Consider the following 17963-nt stretch of genomic DNA (forward strand, 5'->3'; position numbering starts at 1 on the left):
GTATGCTAGTAGAAGATTCCTTTTACTTAATTAATAATTCAAATAAATCAAATATTCTTATTATGTTATTGATTCGCAGTAGTTGAGTTGGTCGAGAATGAATTCTTTCTATTGGAATTGTATGTTCGGACAAATTATATTCTACCCTCTTTATATCCTAAAATGATGTTGAAGGAGTCTTGTGTATGTCAAAACAATATCTCACGTCGGATTGATATAAGTTAAGTCTTAACATCTCTTAACTAAGTGATGCGTTTTCCGAACCTAAGAATCAATGGCGACGACCTGTAACTCATAGAATACATATTCTCGATATATTTGGGCTTGGATTTCCAACATTTTATTTGATTGGTTCTCCCAAAAAATTGGCGTTAAGGACTGCAAATGACAGCGAAGTCAAGGTGGTTAGCAAACAGAGTAACATTACCAAGTTGTAATGAAAGGACATGTTCCTTTGAAAGCTCTGTATTTGGACGGGTCTCATGAAAATAGCCTTTGTTTATTTCTTTCTAAAGATTCTCTCTTCTAATTAAATGCTGATGTTCAGATCTGGAGGACCAATGTGAAAGGCACAATTTACAATTTCACATTATCAAATCTGTCTATTTATTCATATTTAACAAACGTCGGTATGTTATAACAATCTACATCATACTGACGACAAGTAAAAATTAGGCCGAAACTTATGTGAGTAGGAACCAACCTACGAAACCAAAATTTCACAAGAAAATATCCCAACGGATTGGTTTGAACTCTCAAACTCAAGAATCATACATCCTAGCCGTAGAGATAACCAACTAAGCTATCGTTAATGTTGACTGAATCCATTATCACCTTAAATGTAAAACATATTTTGGGAAGTAATTTTCAGATTGAATGCCTTTTATCTTTTTACTTTTTTAGCTGCAGTCTTAGGTAAGTTATACGTCAATCCCATGTGTTGCTGTGGATTAGGACAAAAATAGTTTCCAAGATTTCATGAAGTCAAATTAAGGATGCAATGAAAAGTACATAAATAGCAGTAATTATGTAATAAGTGAAAGTTGTTTTAAAGACTCATAAATGGCGCAAAAGGAGGAGCAAATGGTGGAGGCCATGATTCAGTGAATACAAGCTCAAACCCAGAACCACAAATCCCAAATCCAGAGTTCCAAACAAAAAAGGTTAGTTGGACTGCAAGCAAAACTTTTTGTTTGTTTTGTTTTCTTCTTACTCTGCACATTAAAGTCATCCAAACCCTTTCAAGGTTTTCTCCAAGCATTTATTCTCCCTTTTATTGTGCAATAATTTCACAAGATCTGCAATTTAAGCCGGAAAAGCTTTTCTTGGGCAGTGTGTTTGTGGGAAGAGAAGGAACACAAGGCAAATCATCATGGAGTTGGGTCATATGCAGAGAACAATGGTTGACTACAAGAAATCCTTGTTTATGGAGGTAAATAAGTAATATTTTTGGATGAATCTTGATGACTTCTTCTGTTGTATTGGGTGTGTTTGATCTTTTGTGGGTTTTTTGTGTATGGATTAGATTTTGATTCTTCTTTTCTGATGTTGTTTGGTGAGTCAAGGGATTCTTGGATGATCAGTTTTCACAGCTTCAGCAGCTGCAAGATGAGAGCAACCCAGATTTTGTTATTGAAGTTGTGTCTCTTTTCTTTGAGGATTCTGAAAGGATTCTCAATGATCTCTCAAGTACCCTGTGAGAAACTCATCTATTTGTCTCAAGAAAGGATTCTGCTACTTTTTCCTTTTAACTCTCTTCTCAATTTTTTTTTTCTTTTCATTTCTTTGTAGAGCTCAACCAAGCGTAGACTTCAAGAAAGTTGATGCCAATGTTCATCAATTGAAGGGTAGCAGTTCCAGGTGTATTAAGAGTTTCATTTTCTTTGTTTAAATTTTGATTACTGTTCTAGTCTTAAAAACACCCACAAAGAGGCTTCATAATATGGTTCAGATCTAACACAAATCAGGATTTTTTTCATTGTTGTTTGATGAAAATAATGTTTTTCTTTTGTTTTTAAATTTTCTTGATGAACAAACAGCATAGGGGCACAGAGGGTTAAAAATGCCTGCATTATCTTCAGAAACTTTTGTGAGGAACAGAACACTGAAGAGTGAGTTCCTATACTCTACCTTGGGTAGATTAGATCAATTGAATTTGAAGAATCATTATGTTAAATTTACATGAATTGGAATAAGGAGAAAAAAAAAAATCATATTCTGATTTAGGGATTTGTGGATCACAGGTGCCTGAGATGCCTACAGCAAGTAAAACAAGAGTACTATCTTGTTAAGAACAATCTTGAGACTCTATTTAGAGTGAGTGGAAATGTGGAATACAAGTGTTTATGCATATATGATTCTATAAATTTCTCTGTTACTCAAATAGGCCATTTTTGTTGCAGCTGGAGCAGCAGATTGTGGCAGCTGGTGGAGCAGTTCCTACGATGGAGATGAGTTATTAGGGGATGCAAAGCAAGTTCTTGAAATGGTGGTTGTAGAGAAGGTTCTGTTCAAGTAATGGGTGTATGGATTTTATTGTGAAATAAAGAAAATGCAGTTTTCATCACTTATCATTTGTTTTTTTGTTTCCTTTTGTTTAAGGTTTCTTCTGGTTCTGTTGAGGATTTAGTTGCCAATGATATGAATTGCCATCCATTGCTTGCATATAATGCTTGAACATCTGTGTTGCTGCTAAAGAAAGTGAACAAGCTGGCTATAGGAGAAATCACAGTTCTACTCTATTTGGTCAATCACTTGCATAACACAATCCCTTGAGAATATATGTAACAGCCTGCATATCCGGCACTAGTTATATTTTATCCGTTTTGGACCAATTTATATCGTCAAACACCACTAAACTTAACACTGTATAGTCTTATGGCTCCGTCTACTCGAGCGGATTACTACAACATATGACCACTAAATTTGTGGTGGTAAACTGGTGAGTGACACATAAAAAGAAGACAAAAATAGTACAACCTTTACATAAGTGGAAGCCACTGAGACTGGCTCTATATTATATTGGTTTTAGTCCTTTTTTCCTCTCTGAATCTTATCTTCGTCATCATTTGCTAGAACATTCTAAGCTTTTATACTTCTTGATAATGGCCTCTTTGGACTAGTGCACACCTGGGAGTTGATACTGACATCCATGCCTGTTAGAAACCATCCTTGGCCTTCTGTTTATAGGTCCACCATATACATATACATACATACATACATATATATTGCATTTTGTTTATTGAATTGTTGGCAGACAGTTTTGAGTACATGACAAAGACTCCATGAAATGACTTTGTCCTGAAATTCGCCTAATGAGGACCTTTGATCATCTTCACCACCTACACAATTGCATTAGTATTTAGTCATTGATGGCTTGACATCAATCAATTACCTCTTCTTCTATTTTTTGATAACCGAAGAATCACTCAGTCTAGCATACCCTTCGAATAGTTGAGTGAGCGTATACTTTTTATTGTCAGAACAATTCGCACCACGTTGAGGATACGTAAGACTAGACCGAAACCCATAAGTATAGGGACCCGAAAGTGAGACAAATTCACGAAATCAGAATTCCACAAAGAAATATCCCAATTAATTGATTTGAATTTCCGACTTCGGACACCGTACATCATAAGTCCATAAAGATAAAACAACTAAGGTACCGCGAAGCAGTTGATCAATCAGTAACCAGTAATGCTTAGTTTGTGTCTCCAGTAACAGAAATTAAGGAAACAGTATATTGTGTTTAGGTTTGGACAGTCGATACATGTAGATTTATAAATGTAGGATTTGGTATATGAATCAATACTAAAGATATGATTCTCATGGTCAATTAATCAATTGGAGCTGTCTCTGTGTCTGGTTCATTGCATTGGACATACACGTGAAGATCAGTAGTAGTGTTGGATACCCCATCTTCCTCTTACATTATTGGTTAGAGAAAAAGAAAGAAAAGAAATCACCATCACCAACATATCTGTTCTTATTTCTTTAATCAATCCTGTTTGGCAGCTAGGAACAGAGAGGAAAAAACAAATCTTCTTGACAACAAAAACCAACAATGCTGTTATGACATAAAGCAATTACCTTGCATCTTCCTTTTCCATTAGGGACAATGCAAAATGGATCTCGAAGTCCTGTTTGCACATGAACACTGTGCACTCCAACTTTCTTTAAATGAAACTTGGGAACTTCATGGGCATTAAAGAATGGATTTGAGACATCAGACACCCCATAAGGTCTATTTGAAGCAACTACTGGTATATTCATATGCTCCATTTCGGAGAATTCATTCTCCCCATGTCTGCCATCTGAATAATGGAGGCTGCTACACCATATAAAAAGGCATCCCACATGAAATAGCTCTACAAGGATTTATTACGAAAAAGCCACAAGTTCAATGCATTCTACTTGAGAGAGTTTCATCTTTGATGACATCAATAAATAAAACTCAGTCAGCAACAATCACTGAAGGGAATTACTGTGTGAATTAGTAGTCAAACCTAGTATCTTGAGCCGTTTACAAGGACTGGAAGCAGTATCGTGCTTCATATGTATGCTTTCTCTCCTCAAATGCCTTGAAGAAATTATCATTTATAGGTATGGAATTAGTAGCATGACTAGCATCAGTGGAACAATAGTAATGGGAATACCGGAATGAATCACCTGCAGTATAAGAAAAAAAGGCCACTGTAAATGCAGCCAATTATAGTCTCTCAAAAAGCAACCATCTCATAAGTCATAAGTATCTGGAATCCTGAGTATCCTCTTTCAAATACCTGGTATGTAGCAATAGGGTCTCCAAAAATATTGAATTCAGCATAGGATTGCCCGAATGGTCAGTGGACAGATTACCGGGATCACCACATTACATTGTAGGGGACGGCAAGTTGAACTTGAATTTCAGGGGCAACAACCAGTCAGGTTTTTGACCTCAACCCTCATACGCTCAATATTTTTCTTTAGATGTTGCTCATAAGAAAGAGGCCAATATTGATGTGAGCTCCAGTCATGAATACAGATATAGGACCTGTGGATACCTTGTCAATCAACACTTGCTGGGCAGTACGTTGTTGAAGAGGTGAATATCTCCTGATTCCCTGCATTTTAGTACACACTTAGTAGTTAGTATCAGATACACGAACAGATACAAGAGTACTAACCAATCAGGTAATGCAGAATTGCAGAGAAATCATGTCTATATATGAAGCAATTCAGATATGTTGTAAGCTAAGTTGCTGAGTATCTCCTTATGCCATAATTGGAATCAATATCTAATCGTCCTCCAAAACCAACTGGAATAGCATGTCTGTATCTACAATATCCTGCTGTTGTAATTTCCTGATATAATCACGACTTTAACTATTGAAAACAAGAGGGTGTCTTCTGAAAGCAAGGGTCATCGATCAAAAAAGACCATTTCTGTCTCATGAAACAATTCATTGAAAGTTTGAACCTGCTCACCAATGGGATTATATTCACCAACATCAGGAAGAATAGTGCCATTTTCGAGTATTCCACCTTCACCTCCAACTCCAACAAAGACATCATCACGACCCATCCTTTAAAGAATGTCATAGATGTGATTCACAGAATGGCCTGCATCAGTCCATGCATTTGCACTGATTGTCGCTGCCTGCAGAAATAGATATCCACACCAACTTTTCAATGATCCTAAGGAACTGTAACTAACTATCGCCAGAAGCACAGAACTTTATATATTCTAAACAACCCAAAGTTACAGCATTCCAAACCATAAGTGCCTCCAATTCAAATTATGATCTGTTGAGCTTCAAGAGGTTCAAGATGTACCTGTAGAGGATGATGTTATAGAATCCATACTTACACTCTGCAGCGTTTGTGATTATTTGCTTTCTCTCAACTTGTGAGTGCAAGATCAGGGTCGCACTCTTCGTCCCAAATATCTGCAACTTGAACTCAGTTCTTAATGGGCCTTCTTTTGTGGATCATATAATTAAACCCAACTCATTATGGGTCCACATACCAAAAGCCCACATGATATATTAGTCATTAGAAAGGGAATAAGACCGGCCCGCTAGACTTCCTAAACCCAACTATAGCCTATTGTCATGGGCAAGGCTGGCTTTAGAGTTTAGACCTCCTGGGCCTACCCGCAGCGAGTGGTTCATAGGCCCATTACAGTATTCTGAAATACTGCATAGCCTACAATGATCCCAATTAGCAACTAAATTAGGGTTGTTAAATCGCAAAAATTGTGAGGAGTGAATCTCCTTCAAGGCTGATTTTAGGGTTTTTTTTATAAAAAAATTTGATTTTAGGATTGTTGACAAGATTGACTCATCCCTGCCAATAATTACTACTTTCGACTTAGTCACTGGAAAACAAAAAGTAGAAAGTAGTTTTGGTTGGGGTGGTGAAGTTGATTGTGGTAAGTGGTAACTCTTCACAAATGCAATGTAGAGATCGCAAGTTAACTCTCACGCCTAACCGTTTCGGCATTATTTCAAACCTAGCCATTGGAAGCTACTGGGATTTCAATTTGAACCCTCACTGTTTTAAACAATTCTGAAACTTGGTATGAGTATAATGTAGTGGAATTAAATTAACTAAACATCACAAGCAATTTCGCTATTGTATGAATTGTTTGTATTTCTTGATACGAAGTATATGTCACAGTTTCTACTGACAAGAATTTCAGCAATACAGTCTGAAACTACTATACTCTTGTAGAAGAATCAAGTCCCGAGTTCAGAGAACACTGAACCCAATGAACTAACAATCTACAGTTTGATTTGGTCTGCTCCATAATTTTTTCTGTTCACAGAAGCTTCCCAATACGGCTGACTGCTGCTCAACACCCAGTTGTTTTGCAAATAAATCATAATATGCAACAGTGTTGACGTTTTCTAGTACTTTCACCAACTTTCCTTGCTTCTCTTCGACTATGGTTTCTCCGTCTTTGGATTCAATGCCTTCGGCGAAGAACTTGATGGGCTTGACCTGCAAGATTGGCTTCAACAAGGTATGATCGCCAGCCAAGATCACAGCCCCAAGTAATTCCCCCAAGAATGTGCCCTGCAGCAGCAGAATTTTCTTCAGTGTTAGCACCAAATGCAGCTGAAAAATCCCGTGTTCGATGTAACCGAGCAATTGCTTTTTTAAGCATCATAATGATATAGAGAAGTGCATTTGGATTGAGGTGATTAGAACCTTTACCATGTGTTGATATCTATGATGAGTTTGTTGCAAGTGATATAGTCTTGACAGCAGACGGTGAGCGAAAAGAGCCTCAGGTGTCTTGTTCGTCTTGTGCATCTTTTCAAGCATCTTAGAAAATGAACCAACTTTACGTTGGACGCCAAGCGGAATGAGCGTGATGTTAAGAGCTGACTCAAAGACAGTCTTGGCAGCGATGGGGTCGAGGAACATATTGAGTTCTGCATATTCATTATAATCAACTGTAATGACATTTCCTGTGTCCATCTCAGTGTTTCTGATATGTCCTCCAACAATATACACATCCTGCAATAAAAATTGAAATAGCATGTAAATGTTGCTATATGTTTCAAAAAGAACCAGAAGTGTCTAATGCAAGAGTTCAAGGCTTCTATGCTACTTAGTAATACTAAATTCATTCTTGATAGTTATATTACTGACTGACCTGAATTATAGAGCTTGCGTTAGCCCCAGACTGAATAATTTTTGCTAAACTAGTCAAGGGTCCATTGGTCAAGAGGGTTATCTTAGATCCTGGATCCATTGTTTGTATCAGAGACTCCCAAATTTCCAATGCAGGAGGCTGTCTGAGTTCAGGATTAGCGGTGTCACGAGGAGCTCCGTGTTTTAAAGAATTTTCTGCAGTATATCTTGAATACAAGGAATGAAGGAACATTTCAGTCCCAAACATTTGGAGGCTATAGAATGAGAGACAAGAAAATTAAACAGATGCAAATATACCTTCTGGGGCTTCGAGGCAGATTACGTGCTAGCCCATAAAGAGTATCAGAATCCAGAAATCCACCACGTCCATGAGGGATGGCCTTGACATACTTGCAGTCCCCAACAGCAGGGAATATTGGATCAGACTGGTTCATAGCAAATACATCTCCGAGACCAACTGGAATGTCATCACGACCCATCATATGCAGTAAGTCATATATGACATCAATTGTTGCGGCATTTGCCCAGCCGGTTGGACTAACAATTATTGCCTGAATGAGAGGATAATGGAAGACCAATCTATTGCTACGAATCCTTATATAGACAAAAGTAGCACTTAATACCAGAATCGAAGTCTACTTACCATTAGGTTGATCACTTCCACAGGTATTTTTAGGAGATAAAATAGAGCTAGAAAATCTCCAGCACTCATGTCCATGTCAAAGACAACAGGCGTCCCTAATTTTCTTCCTCTAAAATCAGGTCTATAGAAAGTTTCTCTGAAATTGGGAAATTCTGTCGTAAAATTGAACTTTCCGGTTTGCTGAGGGCGGTTCAGAACCTGTTTCTCACAATAGAAGCAGCAATATCAGTTTGTAAGTAATTATATAATTTCAGTATAAAGATGAAAGACTCAACAAGAACCATTTTCTAATGAAGTTAAAAACTGATCATACATCCAAGAAGCTTTTGAAGAATTCCCTGTCAAGGTTGCTGTTAGGGTCCTGGTTAGGTTTGGCTTTGGTAGCGACAAGAACTCTCACTGAATCTGAGCCGGAGACTTCCTCTGTATAACCATCCTGTTCCAGCATGTACGCATAGAGGATATGTCAATATTGAAACTCAAAAGGTAAATCCTTGATTATCTCAACAAAAAGAAAATTAATATTTCACTATACAAAGGATGAATCTTTGCTTTTTAACAGCTACTGACAAGGAAAGCTGCTTTTGATGTTTCAACAAAAAAGAGCAATTACCTTGCATCTTCCCTTTCCATTGGGGACAATGCAAAATGGATCGCGAAGTCCTGTCTGGACATGACCACTATGCACTCCACCTTTCTTCAAATGAAACTTTGGGAATTTCAGGCCATCAAAGAACGGATTCGAGCCATTTGAAACCCCATAAGGTCTATTTGAAGTAACCACTGTCACATTCATATACTCCATTTCAGCAAACTCGTTTTCCCCATTTTTGTTATTTGAATTGCGCATGATCGCGACTGCTACACCAGACATAAATGAGTCCCACATGAAATAGCTCTGCAATGATTTAAAGTATATACATAAGGGAAATCCATTTTATTGAACATAGTTGTAGATTTCAATGTCATTGAAGAAGTCTAAGCAACAATGGACTTACTGTATAGAATTGGCTGTCAAACCATGTATCGCGAGCGATTTTCAGAGACTGGTAGCAGTAATCTGCCTCATATGTGTACCTTCTCTTCTCAAATGCCTTGACGAAGTTCTCGTTTACAGGAATGGTGTTAGTAGCATCAAGAGGGACAAGAGTAACTGGAACACCAGAATGAATCACCTGCAATACAAAAATTATCCCATTGTTATGCAGCTGATTCTAATCTTTCAAACCGCAAACACTCTCAAAAAAATCAAAACTTCGTTGAACTTTATTCAAATACCTGGTATGCAGCAAACGGGTCTCCAAAAATATTGAACTCTGCATAAGGATTACTAGTATAGTCAGTGAACACATTACCCCGATCACCACATTGTCTAGTCACACAAGTTGAACTAGAATTTTTGGGGCAACAACCAGTTGGGTTCTTCGATCTCACGCCTCCACCCATGACATATATGTGCTCAACATTTTTCTTTAGATGTGGGTTGCGCATAAGAAATATGCCAACATTGGTATGAGCTCCAGTCATGAACACAGTTATAGGACCTGCAGATACTTTTTCAATTAACACTTGTTGGGCAGTAGGTTGTCGAAGAGGCGAATAGCTCCTTCTGCCCTGCATCCCCAAGCAAACTTGATAGATGCATATAATCAATTGATATCTTGAACCTACAAAAGCCATTATAATCACGTATATATTATTTTGTGCACCTGTGGAAGGAATGCTTTCCTTATGCCATAGTTGGTATTGACATCTAGTCGTCCACCGAGAACCGGAATAGCTTGTCTGTATCTACAATATCCTGCTGTTGTCATTCCCTAACATAAACACAACTAAGGTGTGAAAAACCCAAACAAGAAATGCGGAAACAAGAGAGGGTCTAGAGAAGGTTATAGACTTGAGTCAAAAATGTTTGAACCTGTTCAATAATGGGAAGATATCCACCAACATTAGGAAGAATGGTACCATCTGCAAGTATTCCACCTTCACCTCCAACTCCAACAGAAATATCATCACGACCCATCATGTAAAGAATGTCATAGATTTGATTCACAGCATGTCCTGCATCAGTCCATGCATTTGCACTAATAGTCAATGCCTGCACCGATACAATAACACAAAAACCATAATCATTTTCTTCACCAAAAGCAAAAAATAAAAAATCCATATATTTCAAATAACCAATCAGAAGTCAAACCAATCCAACCTCCAATTCAAATTCTGATCTGTTAAGCTTCAAGAGGTAAAATAGAGCAAAGAAATCATCGGTATCCACGTCTGTGTCCAACAGTATTCGATGTGGAAGACCCTCCACAGTGTACTGCTTAGCTGCAAAAACTCCTGTAAACAATAAAATAACCACCCAAAGATTCCTCCGCAACAACATTCTCTCTGCTCAAATCACAACCCACAAGTCTCTTCCCTTCAAAACTACAAAAAGCAAGTATCCTCAATACATCAAAAACTGATAGAGAAATGTTGAGATGGTTGAAACTGCCGAAACAAGCTAACATAGTTTGTATAGACAAATGTTAAGATAAACTTCTTGTGATGCAAGTGCAAAAAGGATTTCACTTCCAGTGAGAGAAGTTGCCAATTAAGAGATCATACAAGTATCTCGATCTTAACATGAACAAGACCAGACAGAGAGAGAAAGAGGCATCAAATTATCACACAGAATTGAAGCAAGAAGAGTGCTATTGCTGCTAGAGACGTGAAGAGCAATAAAGGAGAGTAGAGTAGGATATTCCAACTGTGACAACCATCTAGGCTCCATACTCCTCCCTGTATATCCATAAATACAATTTAATAAAGGAGAATTGCGTAGGATGACAATACTTTATCGTTGTTTAATCTAGTTGAATACTTCTTCATAAAAATAAAAATAAAAAGTTCCCAATATATGGGAATTGCAAGTTCTTCAATAAAACAATGGATTACCTGTAAATGTTGTGTTCTTGACATTAGTGTTTTGACTTGGTTGGGCAAATATGAGCAATGCAAAGCGTGAATTGAAAGCATTAGAAGAAAACAAATACTGACATTCAATATGGTTGGGTTTTTTCTTAATTGGAATTGGCAGTCTCTGTACGTCTCTGACTCTTCTACAATTTGCATCTCTCAAATGACGACATATGGGAACAAACGTGTGTGTTGCTTTCAAGAAACTGCAGCTAATTAAGGCAGGTTAATTAATTAAGTCAAACACAGCCACAAAAGTGAATCCCAAAAAGAGTCAGACCCACCTATAGATCTCAGTAATTAACCCAACAATGGCAGAATCAACATAAAGAGATTAACTGAAAAACAGTCAGTAAATTTATATTTTTTTTTGGAATAAAATCCATATTGTTTCTGATTTGAAATCTTAGTGATTGAATCATATGTTTCTATTTATAGAGAGAAGTTGCTGGCCATGATTGAATCCAATTGATGCCAAATCAATGGATCAAGATTCTTCTTTTCATGGGGGATTACTTTGGTGTTTTGCTGCCAGCAAACTGCATGGATCTTTAATTCTTAATCACACTCTCTTTGTTTTATTTCTTTATTTGGGTGTAAAAATAATTCTCTCAAAATGATGGCAGCCGAACCACTAGTTAAAGTGGTAAAGATTATGTATATTATCCTGGTGACCAGAGTCCGAATCCTAAACACAAAATGAATGATGTCTATATGGTAAAAGTCTTAAACATGAATTGACAAGAATATTTCTTCTCACTCACTCAAGATTATGTGTGTGGACAAATTAAGAGAGGATTCACCGACAAAAAGGAGGAGACAGTTATAAAAAAAAATCTTGGTAATCCGAGGAAAGTTAGTTTGTCTCTGGAATTACCGCCATCCGGTCGTGGAACCAAGTTCTACAAGACTAGTGAGGGACCCATATTGATTCGCCACGTCACTATTCTCTTAGGTTTTTGAAACGTGTTGGTGCTTGTCATACGTGGAAAGTTCTTAATGTTTCCTTGTCTTTTCTTCCTACGATGGTTTTTCAGTAAAAAATGAATCCCCAGACCCATTACTTAGTTTTGGCAGTTGGTTTCACTGATTTGCGGTGCCCCCAGTTTTGGGCTCAATTTATTTTATATAAAAAGGGTATGTGTAGTATTAAGTCAAACGAATCCAAAATTTTTTTTTAATAAACAAAAAATTGTAAAAAAAAAGTAGAACGTTTTGAGATTATATTCAACCATTTAGAATTATCACTGTTGAATTTGTTTTTTTATAAAAACTCGCGGCTGTAGTGAAACTACACAGCAGTCCCCTTTATTGGTGTACGAACTGATTTTTTTAAAATAATATTTAAATATTTTCAATTTTATTATTTTCGTTGTGAAATTATATTAAGAATTTAATATGACTATTTCAAATTAAAATAGATCTTTATTAAGTGTTCATTGTTAAGAACATAAAATCCCACATCGATTAGACAAATATTTACCGAGTTGTTTATATGGGTAAACCCACTTTCCTACAATTAACTAAGTCTTTTCCTAGGTTCAATGGGTTAGGCTTTAGCTAATTGCTAAGCTTAGGAGGAACAAATCTCTATGGGGTCTTAGGCTCTATGGGTTGAGCTTCGACTAGTTTGTTGTCCTTGGGAAGAACAAATCTCAATAAACCCAAAACAGACTAGTTTGCTGAGCTTGGGAGGAACAAATCTTGATAAACGCAAAACAGACAATATGCTTGATTGTAAAGGGTGAGATTTCGGACACTTAGGGTCCGTTTGGTAGATCGTATATGATAGTATAATATTACCATCCAATGTATAATTTAATCATTGGATAAGTTGATGTATAATTTAATCCTATCCAGTGTTTGGAAAAAATCTGATATTAGCCCTGTATAGTATAATTATTATACAATACGGTGTTTGGTTTGTTGTTAGACAAAATGATAGTATAAGATTTATGATAATTTGTCTAAATTACCCCCAAATTCTCATGAAAACATCTTGACAATTTAGTGGTTTAAAAAGTTGTAAGCTCTTCGACAAGTCAAGAAATTACCTCTCTTTGCTGATCGGCTATGGTAGCTCTCCCCCAACGTTGGTATATATAGTTCTAGGGTTTACTTTTTCTCTCTTCCTATATAAAGTGAGGGTGAAGGTCTTTTTTGTCTTTTGACATGTTATCTCTTATACTAAGCGCTCCGTATAAAATAAAAACGAGTTGGAGGCGTTTTAATATTATACGGCATGCATCGTATAAGAACCACTTTTGTATAAAATTATACTATCCAGAGATTTTTAAAAAACATCCAAACACCCGATAACTTCATTAAAGGATAATTTTATACTATACGAAATCTTATCCGACGTACCAAATGGAGCCTTATAGTTTTAATTTTAATAAATGTCCTATCAAAATAGGTTAGTTAAAAAATACTGGTTAATTAGTTAAATAATAGTGTGGGGTTATGCATTCATTACGTGTTCGAACAATTAATAGTCAACTTTGAATTTTCTCAATACATTATTCCACATTCATCATTCATTAATGTCATTATTTGGTGAGTTAATGTGTGAAAAAAAGGCCCACCACATTTTATGGTGTTTGGCTTCTCAACCATTCAAACAGAATTGGCATGGTACCACTCTACTTTCATGGTGGGAGCATGAAAAGTTCCCACTCTTTGGATAAGCAGAAATATTTTTAAAAGGCAAAAGATTAGAACATATTAGAAACATTTATCTAATTAATACAAAAAAAAAAGCCACTATCCTTTGAACCACTAACTCAGGCTTATTTTTGTTTAATTTTTCTTTTGGGTCAAACCCTCGTAATTCTCCTTAATGATGATTGATTTGGATGTTTGACAAGCAATAGAGAGAGCTATTGGGTTCTCTTTCTCTTTTGGTTCAAAAACGAGTCTTGAGTAGAAAAGATACCCAACCACTAAAAGAAAGTAATCCAAATATGCTTTGTTAATTAGGAAGTAATCATGAAGACTAATAAGAGATTAATCGTGGGGGGAAGCAAAGAAGTAATGACGAGATCAAGGTATCATTGCTTGTACATAATTTAACTTAGATTTTGCCATAAATTGACCTTACTAGTTTTCATTAAAATTAGAGCTGAAAGTGATTTGCATTTGAAAATCAAAGATGATGTACTATCATTACAACCAATATTGACACCATATTATCGAACTCTAGCACTCTACATACGAATATATGAAATATATATGAGGCCTAGAACGACATCGAAGTCAGGATCTTCGGAGTTCATAAGGTTTGTCTAGAGAGATTCACCACTAGACTATCACCTAAGAGGTTAAACTAAAACTGTTTACTTAAGAGGTCACTTCAGGGGATGTGAAACTTGCTCTTGCTTCTGGTTGTTCAAAGGAGGTTATCATCAATCACAAGGGTCTAAGGAATCAATTATTTTGTCCATTGACTTCACAATCACCACTGATTAGAAAAAAACAAGTGTGGAACTATCCTATGATGCTAAACTCGTAAACACTGATTTATACATTATGATGGATATGTTTCTCCTACCAAGTCATTGTCATCATCTAAAAACTAGGACTAGGATCAAGAGGCTCCCCAATCTGACCTTCCTTGTAAGCAAAAATTTTGGATCTATAGATATATGATAGACTGCAGGCATTTAGGCCCAGGCCCAAATTCCATCATAGTGGCCCAGACCAGCGAGGCTTAGATATATAACATTATAACTACATGGTTTAGGTACAGACCTTATATCTCACCAAACTTTCCCAGTCCATAGCTGCCCAGCTTCCTAGTTTGTATCGAGTTTGTGAACCTGAAACTGTTCAGACCAAGAAAAGTAATTACAATTTGCAAATAACCAAGGGGATTTATTAACGAATGCCCCAGGGCTATGCAGGTATCAGGTATGTCAGTATGTGTTATGTGTTGAGGTAATGTGTATTAAGAGTTAAGACATACACAGCATTATCCCTCGAATTGGACAAAATAAGAGGTGTGGATACTAATGTTCCTTTTATTTCAAGAAAAACCAAGTATTATGAGAACTATTAATTTTCCGGTATTTGTTTTAAGAAGTTTGCCTTTACTTATTTTGCAAAACAACATCGATTTTTCAAAAGCTTGATTTTCCATGAAACAAACAGAGCCTTAGACACCTCACATCCTCCGGACACATGACTAAAATCATGAATGGTTGGAACTTCTCCCTATTCCACCTTTCCTTATGAAAACTTAATTATCTAAAAAATTGTTATTATTTGAAACCAAAAACAAATGAAAAAGTATTCAATAGGTTACAAAACTGAGAGTCTCAGACTGTCATTCAAAAGGTTGAGGCCAAAAAAAAGTAATTACGAAAAATTTAAAAATAAAATTAGAAACTCAGGCCGTTGTCATGTGCCATAGAAGATTGTTTAAAAAGTTTGAACATGACAACCAAAGATCCTACAATCCTCATACACACATACATAACCAAAATGCATGGACATACTTCTTTAAATAGATGAAAGGAAGGATAAAGTGTAAGTGAAAATGTGAGAAGTTCGAAAAGTAGATATAGAAATAGAGACTTGATTAAAATCTCAAACAAAACAACAACCGGCCAGTTCACTACTCAGCCTGTTTTGATAAAGCTATAGCCACCTCGGCAATTCAAGATCAAGGGCACTGATCGGCCACTTCTCTTGGTACATGCTGCCTCACCATCTCAGAAATCGCACAGGAAAAAAATCCCAATTTTTTTTTACAGATGCAGTCAGTCTTCCAGGACACAACCAACTTTGAAATAACCAAATGCTGGAGATACATGAAGCAGAGTAAAATATAGAAAGTCTCATTGAATGAGAAAGAGAAGGACCTCCCATTTTGCTATAAAGCAGCAAAGCTAATCAACTATTGCAAATAGTAGATAAAAAGATAACTCAGACTCTTCAATTTCCAATAATCAGCATTTCAACCAAAATCTACAGGGAATCTTTCAAACTCTTGATTTTCCCACATCAATATAGATTTGTTCCTCAAGCATAAAAAAATGGGTCTTTTGGCAAAAAATAATATCCAGTCTAAAAATCTTCAGATTGGTTACATTAGTTTCACTTCACAAACCATAATAGGATCCAAGCCAGACCGCCAATTATAAACCACATTTTTTATCTTAGTATTTCCTGCCTCTCCAGCTTAACGACCCATGCCCAAGCCTAAAGGGAAATAAAGAAGGACCAGACGAGCACATATGATTTGTGAGGGATAATTTTCTGTAGATATGATGTAAGCCAATAATTCCACGAGGAACCTTTCTCCAACCCCCTCATCCCATAACTAAGACTGCAAAATAAAATCTTCATAACTCCAAAATCGCAATACACAAACACGTTTCAAACTTTCAACTCCTAATCAACAAGCACATCATCTAATGCAGCAATACACTCTTTATCACTTAATCTAAAATTAATTCTCAATCTAATACACTGTTACTCAATTCTTCTTAATTGCAATATATTGAACATCAGGTACAGTTGAAAGAAGTACGGAACTACATGAATGTCTAGAACAAGCGTTGCATGTCATAATGTACTACAGGAAAATATCATAAACTACGCTAATTATCGTTGCAAAAGTGTAACATATTAACATTATGTAGCTTCTCGGCATCAGCAGTGACAATGTCAAGATCTAGGTAATCATAAGAATCCATCAAAAAATCTTACAAAACCTTATACAGAAGCCTCCGATTCGTCGCTTTCCGCTCATAGTGGACTCCAGAGTCGAACTCATCGTGGTACCAACCCACCGATTTCTGCGCCTCGAGAACGATTTGTGAAATACCTGTAATCACAGAAAGATCAGGAAATCACAACCTGAAATACGTCAGAATCAGCGTATTTGAATGTATATAGTACCTTGTTTGACGGTTTGCTTGTTTTCGCGGATATCATGAATCGTGGCAGAGATTTTCCAGTAGAGAGGACGACCGACGTAGAAGAGGACCGAAAGTACCAGAATCGCCGCTACGACGCGGAATGTTATCCTTCCTGTTAAGGACGCCATCGTAGAATTCGAAGCTAGAAAGGGCCAAACCGAGACTGATGAGAGGGCAAGGAAGAACGCGTGGTGAGATTTGTAGTTTTGCACGATCTGGAGAAGGCAACGCAATGCCGGGGTTGCTACAGTTCTCCGCGGTTCACACTTTCTTCCCAATTCTACATTTCATGACCCCTTCGTTCAACGACACGTGGAGATCAAATACAATAAAAATTAAAAATGTTTAAATCTGTCTATTTTTTAACAAAAAAATGTTGTTCATTGTGCGGCCCAGAAACCAAAAAAACCCACATACAGTTGGGCAATCCAAATATTGGGATCCATATGGGCGCAGAGTCCATAATTATTTATTTTTCTTTTGTAACATGGCTTAACGAACTAATCCACAGAGATTGGGGGTAAGTCCCACGTTGAAAAACATTGGGACCCAACCGGTGTGCTATTTTCGTGAAACAAATTTTTTAAAAAAATTCTGAAGTCATAAATGTATAGTACTTCACATGATTAATTGTGTGAGGTATATTTTTTTGTTCAAAATAAAAAACAAATTTCTCGTGATTGAAAATCAAATATTTTGAGTTTAAATCTGACGGCTTAGAATTATCATATTTTTTTCATGTTGAATTTAATTTTTATTTCAAACAAAAAAATACGTACTCGCCAAGTTGG

The 17963-nt window shown here is 36.5% G+C and overlaps 3 protein-coding genes, 1 non-coding gene and 1 pseudogene across 11 annotated transcripts; 1 reads left to right on the forward strand and 4 right to left on the reverse strand.

Moving 5' to 3' along the window:
- Nucleotides 1-1003: 1003 nt before the first annotated feature.
- LOC120015385 (histidine-containing phosphotransfer protein 1-like) lies at nt 1004-2664 on the forward strand. Of its 2 annotated transcripts, XM_038867790.1 has the most exons (7): nt 1004-1163; nt 1334-1432; nt 1566-1696; nt 1792-1860; nt 2040-2111; nt 2244-2316; nt 2403-2664. In XM_038867790.1, exons 2-7 carry the CDS (start codon nt 1373-1375, stop codon nt 2460-2462), a joined length of 465 nt encoding a protein of 154 aa, XP_038723718.1. In that variant the 5' UTR covers nt 1004-1163; nt 1334-1372; the 3' UTR covers nt 2463-2664. The 2 variants fall into 2 exon arrangements, with proteins under 2 accessions (XP_038723718.1, XP_038723719.1); XM_038867791.1 differs by lacking the exon at nt 2040-2111.
- Nucleotides 2665-3835: 1171 nt separating this feature from the next.
- Nucleotides 3836-5842, reverse strand: LOC120014252 (annotated as a pseudogene).
- Nucleotides 5843-6581: 739 nt separating this feature from the next.
- LOC120015024 lies at nt 6582-17175 on the reverse strand. 7 transcript variants are annotated; one of them, XM_038867204.1, is made up of 15 exons: nt 17153-17175; nt 16966-17078; nt 14999-15072; nt 10494-10717; nt 10206-10385; nt 9997-10104; nt 9566-9901; nt 9286-9462; nt 8901-9185; nt 8601-8723; nt 8288-8485; nt 7942-8195; nt 7646-7850; nt 7201-7506; nt 6582-7059 (listed from the first exon to the last, which is right to left on the reverse strand). In XM_038867204.1, exons 4-15 carry the CDS (start codon nt 10671-10673, stop codon nt 6757-6759), a joined length of 2655 nt encoding a protein of 884 aa, XP_038723132.1. In that variant the 5' UTR covers nt 10674-10717; nt 14999-15072; nt 16966-17078; nt 17153-17175; the 3' UTR covers nt 6582-6756. The 7 variants fall into 7 exon arrangements, with proteins under 7 accessions (XP_038723132.1, XP_038723134.1, XP_038723136.1 ...); XM_038867206.1 differs by lacking the exons at nt 14999-15072; nt 16966-17078; nt 17153-17175 and adding exons at nt 10830-11071; nt 11228-11490; XM_038867208.1 differs by lacking the exons at nt 14999-15072; nt 16966-17078; nt 17153-17175 and adding an exon at nt 11330-11490.
- Nucleotides 15653-17459, reverse strand: LOC120014253 (the record flags this gene model as incomplete). Its single annotated transcript, XM_038866168.1, has 3 exons — nt 15653-16049; nt 16966-17078; nt 17153-17459. Coding segments are annotated over 3 exons (558 nt in total), but the record flags the coding sequence as incomplete, so codon positions are not given.
- LOC120015825 lies at nt 15784-15895 on the reverse strand. The gene has a single exon (XR_005471839.1). It is a non-coding gene; the product is annotated as a small nucleolar RNA snoR109 (small nucleolar RNA).
- Nucleotides 17460-17963: the final 504 nt, after the last annotated feature.

This window comes from Tripterygium wilfordii, chromosome 14 (genome assembly GCF_013401445.1).
Source record: "Tripterygium wilfordii isolate XIE 37 chromosome 14, ASM1340144v1, whole genome shotgun sequence".
Lineage (NCBI taxonomy): Eukaryota > Viridiplantae > Streptophyta > Magnoliopsida > Celastrales > Celastraceae > Tripterygium > Tripterygium wilfordii.

Excerpts from the sequence above, each read along its gene's own strand:
- LOC120015024 (XM_038867204.1), bottom strand. The coding sequence starts at position 10,673 with ATGTTGTTGCGGAGGAATCTTTGGGTGGTTATTTTATTGTTTACAGGA. Across the intron at positions 8,486-8,600 it reads TCTTCAAAAGCTTCTTGGAT|GTTCTGAACCGCCCTCAGCA; the intron begins GTATGATCAGTT and ends TGTGAGAAACAG. Across the intron at positions 7,060-7,200 it reads ATCATAGATATCAACACATG|GGCACATTCTTGGGGGAATT; the intron begins GTAAAGGTTCTA and ends CTGCTGCTGCAG.
- LOC120015385 (XM_038867790.1), top strand. The coding sequence starts at position 1,373 with ATGGAGTTGGGTCATATGCAGAGAACAATGGTTGACTACAAGAAATCC. Across the intron at positions 1,861-2,039 it reads TTGAAGGGTAGCAGTTCCAG|CATAGGGGCACAGAGGGTTA; the intron begins GTGTATTAAGAG and ends ATGAACAAACAG. Across the intron at positions 2,317-2,402 it reads ATCTTGAGACTCTATTTAGA|CTGGAGCAGCAGATTGTGGC; the intron begins GTGAGTGGAAAT and ends TTTTTGTTGCAG.